Source organism: Phascolarctos cinereus, unplaced genomic scaffold (genome assembly GCF_003287225.1).
Source record: "Phascolarctos cinereus isolate Bilbo 61053 unplaced genomic scaffold, phaCin_HiC Scaffold_2;HRSCAF=192, whole genome shotgun sequence".
In the NCBI taxonomy this organism is placed as follows: Eukaryota; Metazoa; Chordata; class Mammalia; order Diprotodontia; family Phascolarctidae; genus Phascolarctos; species Phascolarctos cinereus.
The window spans coordinates 141,010,397-141,028,002 of record NW_027555625.1 but is presented as its reverse complement, the minus strand read 5'-3'; the positions used below and the strand labels follow the sequence as shown (position 1 = coordinate 141,028,002).

At 39.1% G+C, this 17,606-nt stretch overlaps 1 protein-coding gene across 4 annotated transcripts in view; it reads right to left on the bottom strand.

Moving 5' to 3' along the window:
* Nucleotides 1–17,606, bottom strand: part of PIWIL2 (piwi like RNA-mediated gene silencing 2) — a 75,545-nt gene that overhangs the window by 28,444 nt on the left and 29,495 nt on the right. For all 4 annotated transcript variants that reach the window (XM_078149641.1, XM_078149640.1, XM_020975738.2 and 1 more), the window contains 5 exons: nucleotides 17,116–17,196; nucleotides 16,658–16,771; nucleotides 3,148–3,336; nucleotides 2,492–2,576; nucleotides 1,485–1,574 (listed from right to left, as the gene is read on the bottom strand). In XM_078149641.1, coding sequence (XP_078005767.1) covers nucleotides 1,485–1,574; nucleotides 2,492–2,576; nucleotides 3,148–3,336; nucleotides 16,658–16,771; nucleotides 17,116–17,196 — 559 coding nt within the window. The remainder of the gene's footprint in view (nucleotides 1–1,484; nucleotides 1,575–2,491; nucleotides 2,577–3,147; nucleotides 3,337–16,657; nucleotides 16,772–17,115; nucleotides 17,197–17,606) is intronic.

The following is a 17,606-nucleotide window of genomic DNA, read 5'->3' as shown; positions in this document are numbered from 1 at the left end:
CATGGACTATTTGTGCCCAACCTGTGGTAAAATATTCCAAGCTCATACTGATCTGATCAGCCAGCTGAACACACTGTAAGTTGACTCTAACATAGTGATATCATTTTGGTCCTCTTCAAGAACAAAGGACAGCAAGCAATGTATTTTACTTTACGCATTTATAAACTTTCTGAGAAAAGGACCTATAGGGGCAACTAGGTGGTGCAGTGGATAGAGCACTGGCCCTGGAGTCAGGAAGACCTGAGTTCAAATCCAATCTTAGACACTTGATACTCACTAGCTGTGTGACCCTGGGCAAGTCACTTAACTCCAACTGCCTTGCAAAAAAGAAAAAGAAAAAAAAAAGACCCACAGTCTCCAACAGACTGCCAAAGGGATCCAAGACATTAAAAAAAGGTTAAGAACCCCTACCTAGAAATTATGCGTCTAGACAGCTTCCAGCTCAGAGGTCTAACAAGCTATTTAGCTTTACCAAATGACAGCTTTAAGCATGAGACAGGTTCCTGCCAGCAGTTATATATGAAGGTATAAAAAGCATGAATGAATTTCTTTGTAAATTATTTTTATTCTGTGAGACTGATAAATTTACATTTACCACACCCTACAAGGCAGTTATCAGTGTCAATGTGTGTGTGACTCCTATAAAAATGCTTTGTGATGTTAATTCATTTGGCAACTGGAGCGGTAGGTAGGGTTGAACTTTGGCATGAAGGAAAAGGAAAGAAACCTTTTACTAGATAGTGATCTCTGACATCATTCTACATCCTATATGATAGTACTGATAGCAAACCACTGTCATCTGAGACAAGTACTTGAAAACAAGTGAAGCTAACATAGGCTAGGCAGAAGACTATAGGCAGCTTGCATAGAATTTGGAGGAAATGTGGTTTTAATCCAGTTTGAGCCTTTAAAAGTTTCAAAAAGTCAAGTCCTTAGCAGGACTTCTAGGCTAGAATATATTAAAAGAAATTAAGGAAATGAAGGCAGAAATCAAAGGTTAGAAGAATTCACTGCTCAAAACCAACATTATTTATGGCTCCTTCTATTTCTCCAACATCTTTCTTCAAAGAGCCAAGTAGCAGTGTGGGACAGTGACAAGAGCACAGGACTTTGAATCACAGAAACTAGGTTCAAATTCCTTCACTCTTACTTACCTGTCTGACACTGGGCAAATCGCTTTACCTCTTGGAATAAAATAAGGAGGTTGGAATAGATGATCTCCAAGTTCCTTGCACTTCTAAAATAGTAGTTTTCTATGAATTCAAACATTCATTGTATCCTTGGGAAGAAAATAATTTCGCCCTAATTTACAAGGGGGAAAAACTGAAGCATTAAATAATGAAGAGGCTTGCTTAAAGTCATAATGGAGATCAGTATATACACATCACTAATTTCTCAGCTCAATTATTAAAGATCTTCCTTTAAAGCAAGAGTTGTCTTGTTACATCATGATAATAATGTGCTAGAGACTGTAGGATTCTAACCTTCATGGCTCTAAAGTCTTTCTTCATTTTTTCTGGGATCCCAGTCATGAAGGATAGCTCTGGAAGTAGTAAGATCTCTCCTTTTAAAAGCTGAGGGAAGAAAAAAGTAAAAGGAGGAAATAATGAAGAAGAGACACGGTGGGAAACCATACAATTCCCATTGCTTTTTGGTGACTGTTGACTACATGCCTAGCTGTGCATATATCATGGTTTTCAGGTACATCCTTTGGTTTGCTATACCCAGCATTACAAGGTTCTGAATAAGAAAGCATTAAATCTCAGTAATTTTATTTTGTTCCTTAATACATCAGAAACTTTCTTAGCTTGAGCTGTTATTTTAAAAAGCATGTAGTTACCAGTAGACTGTACAATATTGATGTTATCAAGAGAAAAGGTAAAACTAGGAAAAGAGACTTGTCTCAGTTCTAAGTCCCAAGACACAGCTACAGCCATCCCGTGGTGAACAGTGTGGCTAGCCAGTATGTGTGTGGGGGGCACATAGCTCATCTCCTCCATTCCTACTTTTTTCTGCCTTCAGTGTTTGCATCTGATGACATGTGATGAAGCCAATCTGGAGGGTGTATGTAGAAGGTTAAGACTGCTTTCTCGAAAGAAAGGAGATTCTACAACTTCCCTAATTAAACTGGTCTGATATTTTATCATTCATGCTCAGGAAATTTTTCCTTTTATTTAACTTGGATCCCTCAAGATGCTTTCTAATGCTTCTTTACAGACACTATTTATGAGAAAGTGTCAAGGGGCTGCTCCGACTACATTATTCTTCACATGTATACAGCATTTTACAATCCCCAAAATATATTCCTCATACCCTCATGAGGTAGGCAGTCATTGCAAAGCTTAAGGAACTCATGTCATATGAAAAATACTGGACCTAATTTTGCAACTACACTGTAATCCATGGTTCTTGAAAGTTATCAGACTGTTCTGGAGATGGTTGAGAGTAGCCAAGAACTTAACAGAGAAGTGTAGATGTCAGTCCCACTCACCCTCCCTTGGTTATTCTGCCTTTCGCTGGGCCTGTGGATCAGAAGTGCCTGGTGCTCTTCCTTGACTGTGATTCCATAGTTTTTGCTAGAGAAAGGCAGAGGCAGAAGAAGTGTTCAGAACATTTATGTTCCTAAAGTGACAAGTTCCACTAACTGAGCTTCTTAAGCAGTTGTGTGGCATAACATTTTCATAACAGTCCTTGTCAGGAATCCATTGGGAAGAGCTCATCATTTAGCAATAGTGTCAAAAAAAAATCAATTTTCTATGTAAATTAAGTGGCGGTAAGGTAAAATATTTAATCTACAAAGAGTTTGTAATCTACTGCCACCAGGTTCAAGGCTTTGTTAACCAGACAGGACTAAATATGAACAAATCATTAGCTCAGTTATTTTAATGATCTCTTCATCCAGCCTCCTTACCCAACCAGCTATACCAAAATAATAATTATAATAATAGTGACCATTTAAATATATGGCACTTCAAGGTTTGTGAAGTGTTTTACAAATAATTCTCATTTTATCCTCACAGCAACTCTGGGAGGCACTTGCTATTATTATCCCCATTTTACAGATGAGGAAACACAGGCATGCTCTACAATGAGATGCAAGTTCCTTCATCCTCTTCCTTCTCTGGGCCCACACTTAGTCTTTCCTACCTGTAGTATTCCAAGAATGTAATCTCCTTCCCATCAGACATTATGAAGCTATCTTTTGGAGTCTTATTCCAGTCAATGTCATCAATACGATAGGTACGATTGTTGTATCGGGTTATAACAATGTTGCCAACTAGCATCTTGGCACATTCATCCTGGAAGTTTTCACTGTTCTGCTGATATATGGCATGCCTTTGGGGAAAACGAATCAAAGAGTTTTGATTACATTACTACACAGAAAAAACAAAATGAAACACGGAAGGGCCAGAGCAATTTAATAGGAAACAGGGCAGGTGATCTGTCCCTTCCCTGCCCTCTCCCCCCTTCTCTCTCCCCTTTTATCCCTGTCTCTGTCTTTTTTTTCTGTCTCTCAGCAATGTCAACTACTTGTGGCTTCAAGTTTCTCATCTGCAAAATGGGAATGATAATCACTTCTCTCATGTGAGTATTACTGAATTAACCAAACTGAAAATCACCAACACAGTACACAAAATGCTATAAAAACACTTTATTAAAGGCTACAATGTGGAAGAGAGATTGCACTTGTGTTTGGCCCCTGATGGCAGAGCCAAAAGTCATTGGTAGAAGTCACAATGAAGCAAATTTAAGCACTGTGTCTACAAAACTTTCCTAGTAATTAGAGGTACCCCAAAGTAGAATGGGTTGCCACAAAAAGTACTGGATTCTCCCCCAGTGGAAGTCTTCAGGCAGAGGCTGGATGAGCCCTTTTTGGACATGTGACCATATGGATTCCTTTTCAGATGTAGGATAGGCTAGATGGTCATACAGACCCTTTCCAACTCCAAAATTCTGTGATTTTCTGATCTCTTGTACATCTTATTCCACTAAAATTAGAAGTAACAAATTCTTGCCTTGATTTGCCTATAATTTTCATGAAGGGCAAAGAGGTAGATTTTTCATTATTAAGGTTTACTGTTGATTTCCAGCAAAATTATAGAAGATGGGGCAGCTAGGTCGCGCAGTGGATAGAGCACCAGTCCTGAGTCAGGAGGACCTGAGTTCAAATGTGGCCTCAGACATTTGACACTAGCTCTGTGACCCTGGGTAAGTCACTTAACCCCATGGCTTAGCCAAAAAAAAAATTACAGAAGAGATTATTAAATAAATGGTCTATATATGACAGGAAACAATAATACTGGAAACCAACATAGACTTCCTATGAACAAATCATTTTAAATTTCATTTCAGTTAGTAGACTGGTAGTTCAGGAAAATGTTATATTATTTCTAGATTTCAGTAAGGCCTCACGTACAAAACAGAGAAATATGTATGTATATATATTTTACATCTACATGTGTACACATATATATACCACTCCATTAACACAACCATCATCCTAATTGAAAGCTTCATCACCTCTCACCCACACTATTATATCAGTCTTCTAATTTAATTTCTACTTTCTTCCTTGTCCAATACAGCTTCCATATAGCGATTAAGAATAGCCTTCCTATTTCAGTGACTTCCTTCTGCCTCTAGGATAAAATACCAATTTCTTGACCTGAAATTGAAGGCTTTAATCATCTGGCTTCCACCCTCCCTTTTCAGACTTATTTCCCATGATTCCTACATCTGCACTCCATTAAACTATTTCTTGTCCTTGACATTTCAGCTCCTGTCTGTCCATGTGCTCACAGCTGTTTCCCATACTTCTCCTTAAACCTCACTTTCAGCATCCTTATCTTCTTCCAAGGTTCAGCTCAGGCATCATTCAGCTCAGGCATCACCACACCCCCACCCCAGCCGTTCTAGTTGTTAATGCTCTCTCCCTCTTCAAATTACTTTGTATTTACTTTTATAAATGTGTGTTACAATCCTCCACTGAAATGGAAAGTCCTTCAGGGCAGGAACTTTTTTTCATTTTTATCTCTGTATCCAGCACAAAGCTGGCACTTAATAAATGTCTATTGAAATGAAATTAAGTAGGGACAGAGAAGAAAGAGACAGAAAGATTGTCAGGAAAAAGGCAACAGGATTAAGGAAGGGTTATCAAAAAGTAGCCACAAATGACCCTGACAGTCCAATTTAGAGAACAGGACCCTATGCCTAATATTTCTGAGGAAAACTGGCTTAAAAACACTATTATAAAGAAGCTTTTCTCTATTTCAAAATTTAATGGAACACATGTTCTGGCCCTCTCTCCTGGCCAGGGCTGCCACATTTGCCTTTAAGGGTTCCAGAAGGGTTGGCATGTTTTTCTTCTAATGGTCTATGCCAGATATTTTCTCTCCCCATTGTTAGGGGCCAGTGACTAGCACCTCAATTCAATTTAACCATTTAACAATGACTGACTTTTACAAAAGGATATTCAAAGATATACCAAGAACAAGTACAGGTGTCCCCCTTTACCCCAATACCTCCAAGGGCACATCTGCCTATTAACACCTTAGCCTCTGGGAAAGGAGGTTCAAATCTTAGCTCAGTTCCAACATAGCAGTGGTCCTACCACATTCAAATCCAAAGGCAGTAAGTGGTGCTGGACAGGTCCTCATATCAGTTTCCACTGTGAGGAGGACTAGAAGATTAGGGGAGGAGGGACCTAAAGACCATTCTTTGCTCCTTGGTACATCAGTACTGAGCTGGTTGCAATACCTGGTCTGACTCTGGGATTTCTGTGGCTTGCTTGCTGACATTTTGAAACTCTCTGCCTCAACAGCCAATCAAAGAGCTTCTCCTCCATCACATGAAGTGGAACCAGTTACAGAATTATCCGTATATGCTCTATAGTCTCTTACATGTCATCACAATTCTCCCAGAAGCCATCTACCCAGAGTCCTCTACATGGAGAGAATATATCAGCCAAATAAGCTTTAGACTCCCATTACATTAATTCATTTTTAGAATTAGTCTTTTTTAATGAAAACGTTTTCTAATTAATTTTTTTTAAATTGCATTAACCCCCCCCCCACCACCATAATGACAAAAAGTCAAATCCATCCCTTGGTTTTTAACTTTTGAAAAGAAGACAGGTAGAAACATCTAGAATGACTGATTGATTCATGTCTGTCAACCTTTGATCACTTATTGTAAAAAAATTATTTAAGAACTTTCCAGAATCAAGGAAAACAAATGATACTTTGCCAACAGAAAAATCCACAGAACTCTAAAAATAAGAAGCTAAAAACTAACTTACCCATATCTATCATCACCAAACTTTAAAATGACTTCAAAGACAAAAGAATCTTTCAAGCCACCAAATTTCTCCTGAATCAGGGTCTCCCCAGATTTGCCTGCCATGGCTCTAGGGTTGTTAAAAGGAGAGATGGAATTCAAATTCAGAGAGACTGCTTTAACTACACATTTTATTCTACAACTCCTGTCCCTCACACAGGGTTCCCCTGAGAATATATGCTTTGCTAGTACCAAATAAATAAAGGTGTGGAACAAAGAACTAGACTGTTCTACCAAGAATTCCTACAACAAAGAATTCCAAAAAGGACATGAATCCGAGCCTATGGGTAGACAAGAAAACATTACCCCATCATGTGCCCCTACCTTTCCCAGGGACCTAGCCTACTGGTCCAGAATTACAACGTCACCCTGGGATTATAGCCGGTTCCACACCTCCTCACTGCATCCTTCCCCTCCCTCCCCACTCCCACCAAATGAGGAAAGAATTTGAGATTTTTAAGAGTCCAGCAAACATCTCATGTGGTAGAAAGGAATAAGCTCTTATATAGTGCCTACTGCATGGCATGCACTGTGCTAAGCACTTTACAAATTTATTATCCTATTTAATCCTCACAACAACACTGGGAAGCAGGTGCTAGAATAACTTCCCCCTCTCCCTTTTACAGTTGAGGAAACTGAGGCAAACAGAGGTTCACTGATTTGCCCAGGGTCGCATACTTAGTTAAGCGTCTGACACTGGATTTGAACTTGGGTTTTCAATGATTCCAGGCCCAGTGCTCTATTCACTGCACCACCTACCCACCCCCATATAATTTATAATTAAAATGGAAATTAAGTTAAGGGAAAAAAAGTCAAGGAAAAGAAGTGGAATATAAAGAGGGTGGAAGGTAATAGTAATGCCAAGGCAAACCACTGAAGAGGGTTAGATGCCCCTAGAATTCAGCCATCCTGCTGAGGCTTTTCAGCAGCTGGAGTGCAGAGCCATCTGTATGCATCCACAGTCTGACAGTGAGTATAGCAAACTTAGAGAAGTCTCTGCTAAACTCTTATATTTGTTGCCTCCTCTGATAAAGAAATCTCTGCAGCTTAGCCTGGGCTTCAGTTTTCTCCAGTCCCCTAGATTCTACTGATCTTCCTGTGGACCCTGCAACTGCACCAGGTTCTACACTATAACCTGGAGAAAAATTTTTGCTTTTTTCATATGAAAATTCTAGCTCCTAACTTGGTAGGATTTCCCACCCATTGCATTACATACTCTCCCAAATCAGGAACATTTCTATTATAATAGTGAGCATTTATATAGTGCTTTAAAGTTTGTAAGCACTTTAGATATTACTTCATTTGACCCTTATGACAGTCCATTTTATTATCTCCATTTTACAGATGAGGAAATTGAGGCTGAGAAAGATTAAGTGATTTGCCTAGGATCACAAAGTTAGGAAGCAGATGAGGGCAGAATTTGAACTCAGGTCTTCCTGACTCTGAGTCTAACGAAGTATACACTATGCCACCTAACTACCTCTGTATCATAAAATTTGCCACAACTCACAGCTGTGACAGGATATGGGTCCTACCCTTGGGGCTAGGAGGGATGGGAGAGGAGAAAGGAAAAATAATAAACATCAGCATAAATTTTAAAAATCTGTTTAGTGCCACATTCCTCCCCGTTTGGAGTCAATCCTCTCCAGGCTGCACTCCTAACCCTCTCAGAAATCTCTTCAGCCTGGATGCCCACTCCCCCCGGGTACTTCTCACACTGCAAGGCACCCCTCTCCCTTCCAATTAGCTGGTTCCTCCCCAAACCTCCATTTTAAAAGACCCAAGCCAATCATATTTTCCCTCCTCTCTAGGCTGCACTCCTACCATGCTGCCTTCATCTCCTACCCCTCATTTTCAATTGCCTTTTATGTGTTATCTTCTGCCATTATAATGCTTGTTGAAGGCAGGGACTGTCTGCCTACTTGTATTTCTATTTTTTTTTTGGCTTTTTGGTGAGGCAATGGGGTTAAGTGTCCTACTTGTATTTCTAGTGCTATCACATGGTAAACACTTAATAAATGCTTGTTGACTTGATCTGATCTCGTGTTTGTTGTATTAAAAAATGAAATGAGCCTACATGGAGAGACTAGAGAAATTCCTATCCAGACAGTCTAAACTGTTCTTCATCCTCCTCCCCCTCGATTCTGCCTTTGCTCTTCACGTTTACAGGACCAATTTGGTGGTCCTCAACTTCACCCATGTTACTGAAACTTCACCTATCAGTGATATGAGTTCACTTTCAGGGGCTGTGACTCATCTTCTGGAGGGAAGGAGGAAGGCCTGGCACTCACTTGAAAATAGGATATAACTAATACACTGCCACCTGCATCTTTACATATATTTAATAAACCCACTCTATGTTAACACAGTGATATGTTGGCTGCTTTCAGCAACAGGGGCACAAGCCATGGAGGAATTTATTGAGAAGTCTTCAAGACTGAACCCAGAAGTAATGCAAAGTGAAAAAAGCAGAGGTAGAAGATACACATATGTGACTACAATACTGTAAATAAAGTCAATATGGAAAGGTAACTAACTTATCAAATATAATGGTTCACTGTTACTATCATATTGACAAAGTCAAAGAATCTCTCTCTCTTTTTTGTACATAATAATTTAACTATTTTAGGGCATATACTCTTTAAAGGAGTTTGTTGATAAGTATCTATTACATCAAAACAAAACATACATTAAAACACAATAAAACATCAAGTCTGGTTCATTCGAGCTCAAAGCTTCAATAACTGGATATGAATTACATTTTGAGGGGCCTGCACAAGAATTTTTACTTTGTTGTTGTTTTGCATTTAAGTTCCCTGATCAGTATGGACTAAGTACTTCCTCTGGTTGAGAGATGAGCAGTGAAAAATTTACCAGGAAAAGCAGCATAAATAATAGTGCTTTCTAATCAAAACTATAACCAGGACTGGGTAACCTGGGTTTTGCCTACAGAGAACAAACATCTATCTATACCTAAGTCCTTCAGGAGAAACAACTGAGCTTAGCATCTAGTTAGCACTTAATTCCCCCTATTTTGTCTTAAATATTTCTCGTACTGTTTCCACGTCATGAATTACAAAGTTGATCTAAGTTTCTTGCTGCTTGTGCTTAGCTGCTGTTCAATTTACTGTTAAGAGTTTCCTCACAATAATTCTACAAGGATAAAATAAGCATAAGGTTTAGACCTGTGACTTCACTAATATAAGGAATTCTCTGCCAATGCAGCTCAACCAACACCTATAGACTTCAGAGAGTTGCCTGACACACTCTAAGGTTATCTGACTTGGGCAGGGGTCTCAAAAACAGAATACGCCATCAGCAGGACTTGAATCTAGGGATTCCTGGCTCTGAGGCTGGCTCTCTATCCCCTCATACCTCACCTCATGAAAGTAAGCAATATTATCCCTACATGATGAAGAAACTGAGGCTCATAAAGCTGGTCAATGGAGGAACCAAAACAAGAAACCAAGGCTTTTGACTCCATGTCCTGTACTCTTTACACTACAGACAGGAATGAACATGGTAGTGCACCCAGATTTGAGCTGATGAGGGATCCCCTTGGTGAGATGCTCCTCTTCTATGACTATGGGGATGGGAAAGTTTTCCCTAGCCTGGATATAGGTGATCAATCCACCAGCTACCACTATCAGTCTCCTAGGTAGCCGGCTGGCCCTGGGTTAGGAGCTGGGGATGTAAAGACAAATTCTAAAACAGTCCCTGCCCCCAAGAAGTCTATCTTCTATTGGGGAGACAGAGATATGGGGGTATGTACACACATAAGTATATATCATATATACGTACATAAAGTAATGTAAGGTGATGGGGTAAAAAATGGTCCTTGAGCTGAGTTTTAAAGGAAGCTAGGGATCATAAGAGTCAGAGAAGAGAGAAGAGTACATTCTTAGCATAGAGAGCAGCTGACAACACGTGAAGATGGGAGATGGAACACATAATGCACAGGGACCATCTTGCTGATGTGTATCAGTAGCCAGTGTTTAGCACAGAGCCTGACACGTAACACACATTTAATAAATGCTTTATCATTTTTTTTATTCATAAGGAATTTCTGGTTAGGAAACGTCTTTTACCAATGCAGACTAGCAACTGTTTTGCAATTTATCGTTTCAAGAGATGCCTGTGTCAAAGGTAGTATTTGAACCCAGGTCTTCCTTTCTTCAAGGCCAGCTCTCTATCATACTGCCTCTTTGTTGGCTACAAAAAAGTTTTCGATTTGATAAAGCAAAACAGTGCCTTAAAAGGTTTTCTTAAAACAAAGCATCTTCCAAGTATACATCAAAATTTCTCAGGATTCCTTGAAAGATACAGCAGAGACAATCTTGTTCAGTGACCCTCGGATCATTGATATCACGTGAAGTATAAAACAAGACCAACGTTCACCAAATATGTTCACCTCATTGAGGAGATCCAGTACAGAGTCCAAGTTGAAAAGTGATTCCCTATAGATGTTGAGGTCCTCTAGTTGTGGCTGTTTGCAACTGGCATTGTGCATGTTGCATCAAGCCTTGCAACACTACAAAGCCTCCTGGATGAGATGCATAACCATTTCAAACAGTTAGGCCTAACCATCCACATAGGAAAAATAAGTGGATGAAAAATGATATTGTCCAGGCTGTGGCTTGCAGTTAGATAAACAACCTGTACAGCTTGTCCATGACAGCTATACCTCAGGCATCATAATGCAAATGAATGACTGGGGCTCAGAATTAAACAGAAGGAAGGCAGTAGGTTGGATTGCCTGTGTGTATAACTCCTTTAATAATCCTAAACTTGTTTTTGAAAAGAAGGCTTATCATTTTTTTTAACACCAATATTCTACAAGTTGGTGGAATAAGATACGCAATTTCAGACATAACCAATGCGTTCATTTGTTTTGCTTAACTGTGCTTATTTACAACAAGACAGTGTTCTATTTTTGGGGGGAGGAGGCACTCACTGGGAAGTGACAGGGCTGTAAAAAAAAAAAAAGAAAAAACAAGAACAAGAACTTTAAAATAACTTCAAAAAATTCTTCCAGTGTTGTTATACAACTTAAAGTCAGGGAGCACTACAGACCTTAAAGAACTAAAATTCAGTTACTACTCAAAAAACAATGGAGAGGGACATGGTGGGAGTGAGCAGAGGTTAATAAAGAAATATATGACCTTAAAAGATAGATTAGTCAAATGGTAAGAGTGAGGATTAACTGTTTGGATGCCCTGTCTACTAGTATCCTTCAAATGTCAGAAGAAAAAAAAAGGCCAGACCCCTGCCTCCCATATGCTAGATGGACCTTCTTTGGAGGAGGACATGGTTAAGCTGCACAGGATGGGCTTGATCCGCATTGGAGGGAACATCCATATGTGTGAAACTAAACATGCATTTGAGTAAATCAGGAGGATATCATGGATATAGTATACTTGGACTTCAGGAAAGCATTTAACAAAGTCTCTCACCTTATATGCAAAGGAGAGAGAGGAAGGAGTGAAAGGAGGCCAGGAAAGAGGGGGAACAGAAAGACAAGGAGGAGGGGAAGGGAAAGCAAGAGATGCAGGCTGAAGAAACTATAGTTGGACAAATTCAGAATTGACTGAATGACCAAATCCAAAGAGTAGTCATTATTGGATTCATGTAAAACTTGGAAAGAGCTGTCCAGTGTAATGTGTAATGTAATTAGGGATCTGTCCAGACCCCGCCACAGGGCATTTACCAATGTCTTAGAAGGCATTCATATGGAATCTGGAGATGGCACCAAAGCTAAAAGAGATAAGTAAAAATGGGTGACAGACTCAAAGAAGATCTCACTAAGCTAAAATGAAGGACCAAACTACCAAGATGAAACATACAGTTCTATACTTGGGTTAAAAAAATAAAAGCAACTGTAAAAGTACAGACTGGGGAAGATGTGACTAGATAAAGGACTTAGGGAGTTTTCATGGATTGTAAGCTCAATGAGTAAACAGCATGAAATGACAGACAGAATAATTAGCCTGGAGAAGAGAAAACTCTGGTGAGGACATGAGAGCTGTCTTCAAGTACCTGAAGGGCTGTTAGACTAAGTTGGTGTAAGGGGTAGTGAATCTGGTAGAGAAAAAGGATCAGACTTATTGTACTTGGATTTGTACAAAGGCAAAATAATTAAGGACAATGAGTAGAAGCTGCAGAGAGGCAGACTTAGGATTGATAGAAGGAAAAACTTTCTTCCAACTGTGGTTCATGCTCACAACAGGCTGTCTCAGGAGGTAGTGTGATCTACTAACTACAGGTCTCTCTGTAAAGAAAAGCTGAAAAAACACTTGCTGGAGATCTTGTAGAGAAGATCCTTGTGGTTATATGGCCTCTCTGGTTCATTTCAAGTCTGAGATTATCTGGTTCTGAAAAGAGGTCAGGTTTTATTTGTGATTTTATTCCTTATTTTGTTTTTATTTGTTGAGATCGTTAATTTTTTTTTAAGGTACTACAAGTAAATAACCTACAGGAAATCTGGGACCTTAAAAAAAAAAGAACATTTCTTCAGAAGGACGCATCATGTAATGATAATCCAAATGATAAAGTGCTCAAAAAGACATAATATATGAATAACTGCAAAATAAAGAAGTAGATATTATAGAGAAAATAAAGCTTTTTTCAAACAGACAGATTATCTAAAATAAAGAAGCCTACAATGTGTTGCAAGTGAGTCGCCAATTACAGAAGGGATGTGTTGGCTTCCAAAGATATTAAGAGGTTTTAGAATATATGTATATTAAAACTGTATGTGGCAGCTGTCTACCACTATCTGGCTTAAACCTACCTTTCCAACTTAACTTCACATTATTTTCCTGCATGCATCTGACATCCCAAGCAAAATGTGAACTCCTTGCTCAGCTCCACCTTCTAGAATCCTTTATGTCCTTCAAGGCTCTTTTCAGCTATCACTTCCTCCAGGAAGCATTCTCGGATCTTTCTCCCCTCCACCTTCTGTTGTTAGTGTAATGTCTGCCCTTTGCACACCCTGATACTTGCTGGACTAGGTGAGAAACAGGTCTGGGTAAAGAGGAGAAGCTCTGATGGCTCAGCACTAAGAGTCAGAGTTGGAGAGGGATGTCATAGCACCAGCTTCTCCAGGAGGGGTTGGAAGTCATAACCAAGAATGAGGTCATCAGGACTAAGAAAAGCTTCCATCTTTTCTCATCTTCATTCCCTGTGCTATGAATCCCAGGGGCAGAGCTGTTCCAGTCCCAGTCTCTGCTTTCCACTACTGTTCCTAGTAGCACTCATAGCTCTCCTTAACTTGGTCCCCTCTTTCCTTTCCAGGCTTCTTATACTTTACTCATCACCCTATGGACTCTTCCAACCAATGACCCTGCCCTTTGTGCTCCATGCCACCTCTTCACCGGCTGCACCACTCCCCTACTAACCAAGCCTGGAATGCTCTTCTTCCTCATTCCTCTTTTCTGCCTCCTCATTTCCTTCCCAGGTAAAATTTCACCTTCTACAAGAAAGCTTTCTGTATTCCCCTGAATGCTAATGACTCCCCTCTATTGCTTATCTTTAATTTACCCTGCATTTATTTATGTAGTCTGTATACAATTGTTTCCATGTTGCCTCCCTTTAGATTATAAGCACCCTGAGATCAGGGACTTCACTTCTGTCTTGTATCACCAGAGATAAACACAATACTTGGCCTAAGTAGGTGCTTAATAAATGTCTGTGGATTAATGAATTGGTTTCCAAGGTTGGAAGTGTTGAGGGGCAGTGTGGGGAGCTGTGAACTAATCAGAAGGTGGGAAGAGAAGTCACATCCCAGCCTTCCCTCAAAAGCCAATCATGGGGCTTGTCTCCAAGGCAACCATACTTTCACTCACTGTCATCTAAACCTCCACCACTCTGCTCACTCCCCTAGATTTCTCCCTCCTGCTCCAAAGTGGGCCCCTCAGGGAAATTTTAACTTTGCTCAGGGTACCCTCACCAGCAACAGGGCATATACCTTGGGAAAATTCTATCTTTCCCCATTCCCCCCACCCCCTCCCAGTATACCCATATCCTGTCCTCCAAATCACTTCACAGCTACAACAGGCATTCCTTTAGTTGGTAACAGCTCCTCCTCACAGAGTTTTCAATTTAAGTGAGTCAAAGCAAGCTGCAAGAGATGAGCAGATACTCTCCACAATCCAGCCATACTGTTCCTCACATAGGATGCGCCATCTCCCACCTGCAGGCATTTGTATTGGTCATCCTTCATACCTAGAATGCTCTTCCTCCACACTTCTACCTCCTGGAATCCCTGGTTTCCTTTTAGTTTCCTTTCACCTGCTGTGGAAGACATTTCCTGTTTCCATAAGCTATTATTGCCTTCTCCTCTAAGGCTACTTTGATTTATGTACGTCTTAGGTAAACATACATACATATACACATTTTTTTTCCCATTAAAATGTGAACTCCTTAAAAGAAAAGACTTTTACTTTTGTCTTTGTATCCAGAGGGCTTAGCACTGTGCCAGACTCGTAGCAGGTGCCAAATAAATGCTTGTTGATTGATACCTAGAACCAAGACCAGTGGAATTAGTGAATCTGTGCCATCACACCTTTTAACTATAGTTTCATTAGCACCCTAGAATCCCTTTACCCCTCTGAAATTCTACCACACTTGCTTTACTGATCTCCAATTCTGGATAACCCCTCTCTTCCAACACCTAACTGGCTGTTAAAGGCTCTACAAGTCATGAAACTATTCCCCACTAAGGCCATTACAAATTCATGCTCTATGATCTCAGATAAACTTTTGCTTAACAACCTTTTTATACCTCCTTTATTAACTCATCAGATTCCCCAGAGACTATTCCAAGCCCACATCTCAAAAGCCTATCTTATTCAAATGAAAACTCCCACTTCACTGAAAAACCAAGGGCAGCCAACAAAATAAACTCAAATCTTTCCATACCTCAAAACTTCTCTTTACCCATCCTCTCCTGCCTCAACAGAAGACACGTTCCTTCATAATAAAGCTAATCTTTAGGTAAGTCAACAAGCATTTATTAAGCACCTACCGAATGCTAGGCACTATGATAAGCCCTGAGGAAACAGATTATTGTCTCACTCCAATTGCTCTTTACCCTAACTTTAAAAATGTTCAAGTCTCCTATCTTTGAAAAAACAAAAACAAAAACAAAAACAAACCAAGACAACAACAAAACCCTTTTCCCTTACCCCGTTAATTCCTTGAGTACTAACTCTCTTTCATTAGGAAACTTCTGTTCTTTTCTTTTTAAAAAGTTTTATTGGTGCTTGTTTACACCAGATAATTCCCAATATTGTCCCTCCTCCAACAGAAATCACTCCATTGTCATAAAGATACTTAAGCAAAACCAACTGATAGTGCACAAGCAACATTTGACACCATCAGTCCTCCACCTCTTTGGTAAGAAGGGATGAATAGGTTGCATTCCTCTGGGACCAATATTGCTCATTTGAGTTCAGCTGCCTTTCAGTGTTGTTCTCATTTACACTGCTGTAGTCACTGCATATAATTCTCCTAGTTTAGATTACTGTACTTTGCATTAGTTCCTATGTCTTCCCATGTTTCTTTGAATTCCTCATATTTGTAACTTTTTACAGTTCAGTAATTTTCTATTCACACACCAGTTTCTTCAGCCATTCACCATCAATGGTCACCTGCTTTCTTTCTAATATCTTGCTACCATAACAAGTATTGCTTGAAATATTTTGATATAGGGAAACTTTTTTTTCCCCTCGTCTTTGACCTCCTTGACAGCCCAATAGAAGCATCAATAGATCAAAGTATCTGAATAATTTAGTAACTTCTTTCTTATAATTCCAAATAATTTTCCAAAATGGTTGGGATCAATTCCCAACTCCAATAGTGCCTCAGTATGCCTATCTTCCCAAACAGTCCCAATACTATTTCTTTTTTTTTAATCACTTCTGTCACTTTGATGGGTATGAAATGAAAGCTCAGTTAATTTAATGCATTTTTCTTTCATTATTTTGGAATATTTTTTCACATGACTGTTGCTGGTTTACAATCCTTCTTTTGAAAACTGTTTATGTCCTTTGATGACTTATCAGGGAATGGTTCTCAGTCTTAGACTACAATAGATATGTGTGTGAATTCTTTATAATTCTTGGACTATCAGACTTTTATTCAAGCACTGCCAAACTGAAAAGAGTAACTTTTATTCCATCATTATCTGCTTCTCCATATCATCCTACTAATCCATTCCTTTACCCCTTGCCATCTGGCTTCTATCTTCACCACCATTACAATACTGGGGTTAATAATTCTTAACTGCTAAATTCTCAGTCCCACCATCTCATTCACTCACATGACATCCAACACTGAGTCATTTCGAATAACTTTGTGAGAGACATCAGCCAGAAGGAATAGTCCTCCATCTGTCCGTCTGATGCTAGCTGCATAGCCTGGCCAGATTTGCAACCTTAAATGAGAAAAAAAAAACAAAAAACAAAAAAAAACTCAAAAGAAGTGCTCTTTAATCCAGGTATCTTGGAAAAAGATTTTATCCTCACATTTAAAACAATGATACTAGACAGAGATTACTGTTCCCTTGTAACAATACAATGGAATTTGGTAATTAACAGAGTCAAATCTAATACCTGTTTGATTTTACTTTAAAAATTTGAAAGGAAAGCATTTGATTAGATTTTATAAATTTTTATCATATCATTCCATTATTCATTCTGTTTTTATACCAACAAACTATAATATTCTAAAGTCTGAATCTGTGAAGAACACTCAAAAAATGAGAAATATGTTACCAACCTATGTTGTTGTAGTATCATAGCACTTGAAGGATCATAGAAATTTCTTCCTACACGTTTCATATCTAAAAGTTTCATTACCCTGCCAAAAGAAAACCCCAGGATAAGTGTTCTGTCAGAGAACAATTAATTTCCAAGTCTAACAGGTCTTCCTTTGTCCTGTAAGTAATAACTTTTATACAGCTGAAACAGACTTCCAAAAGATAAATGAAAGTTACTCATATACTCATCTTGAGGCAGAAGTGTGTGTACACACACATACACACATACACAAACACACTTACATATGTATGTGTCTGTGTGTATGTATAAAATCTTATTTTTATTGAGAACCTTCCCCATTCCCTTATCTAGGACGCCATCCTTTATAATAAAGATTTTAAAAGAGGAAAAAAACAGTTCAACAAAACTAATTAACTTTATATATATGTTTGGTATAACTTATTACCCACATTATATATATTTGGTGTAACTTCATGGCTAATAATTTGC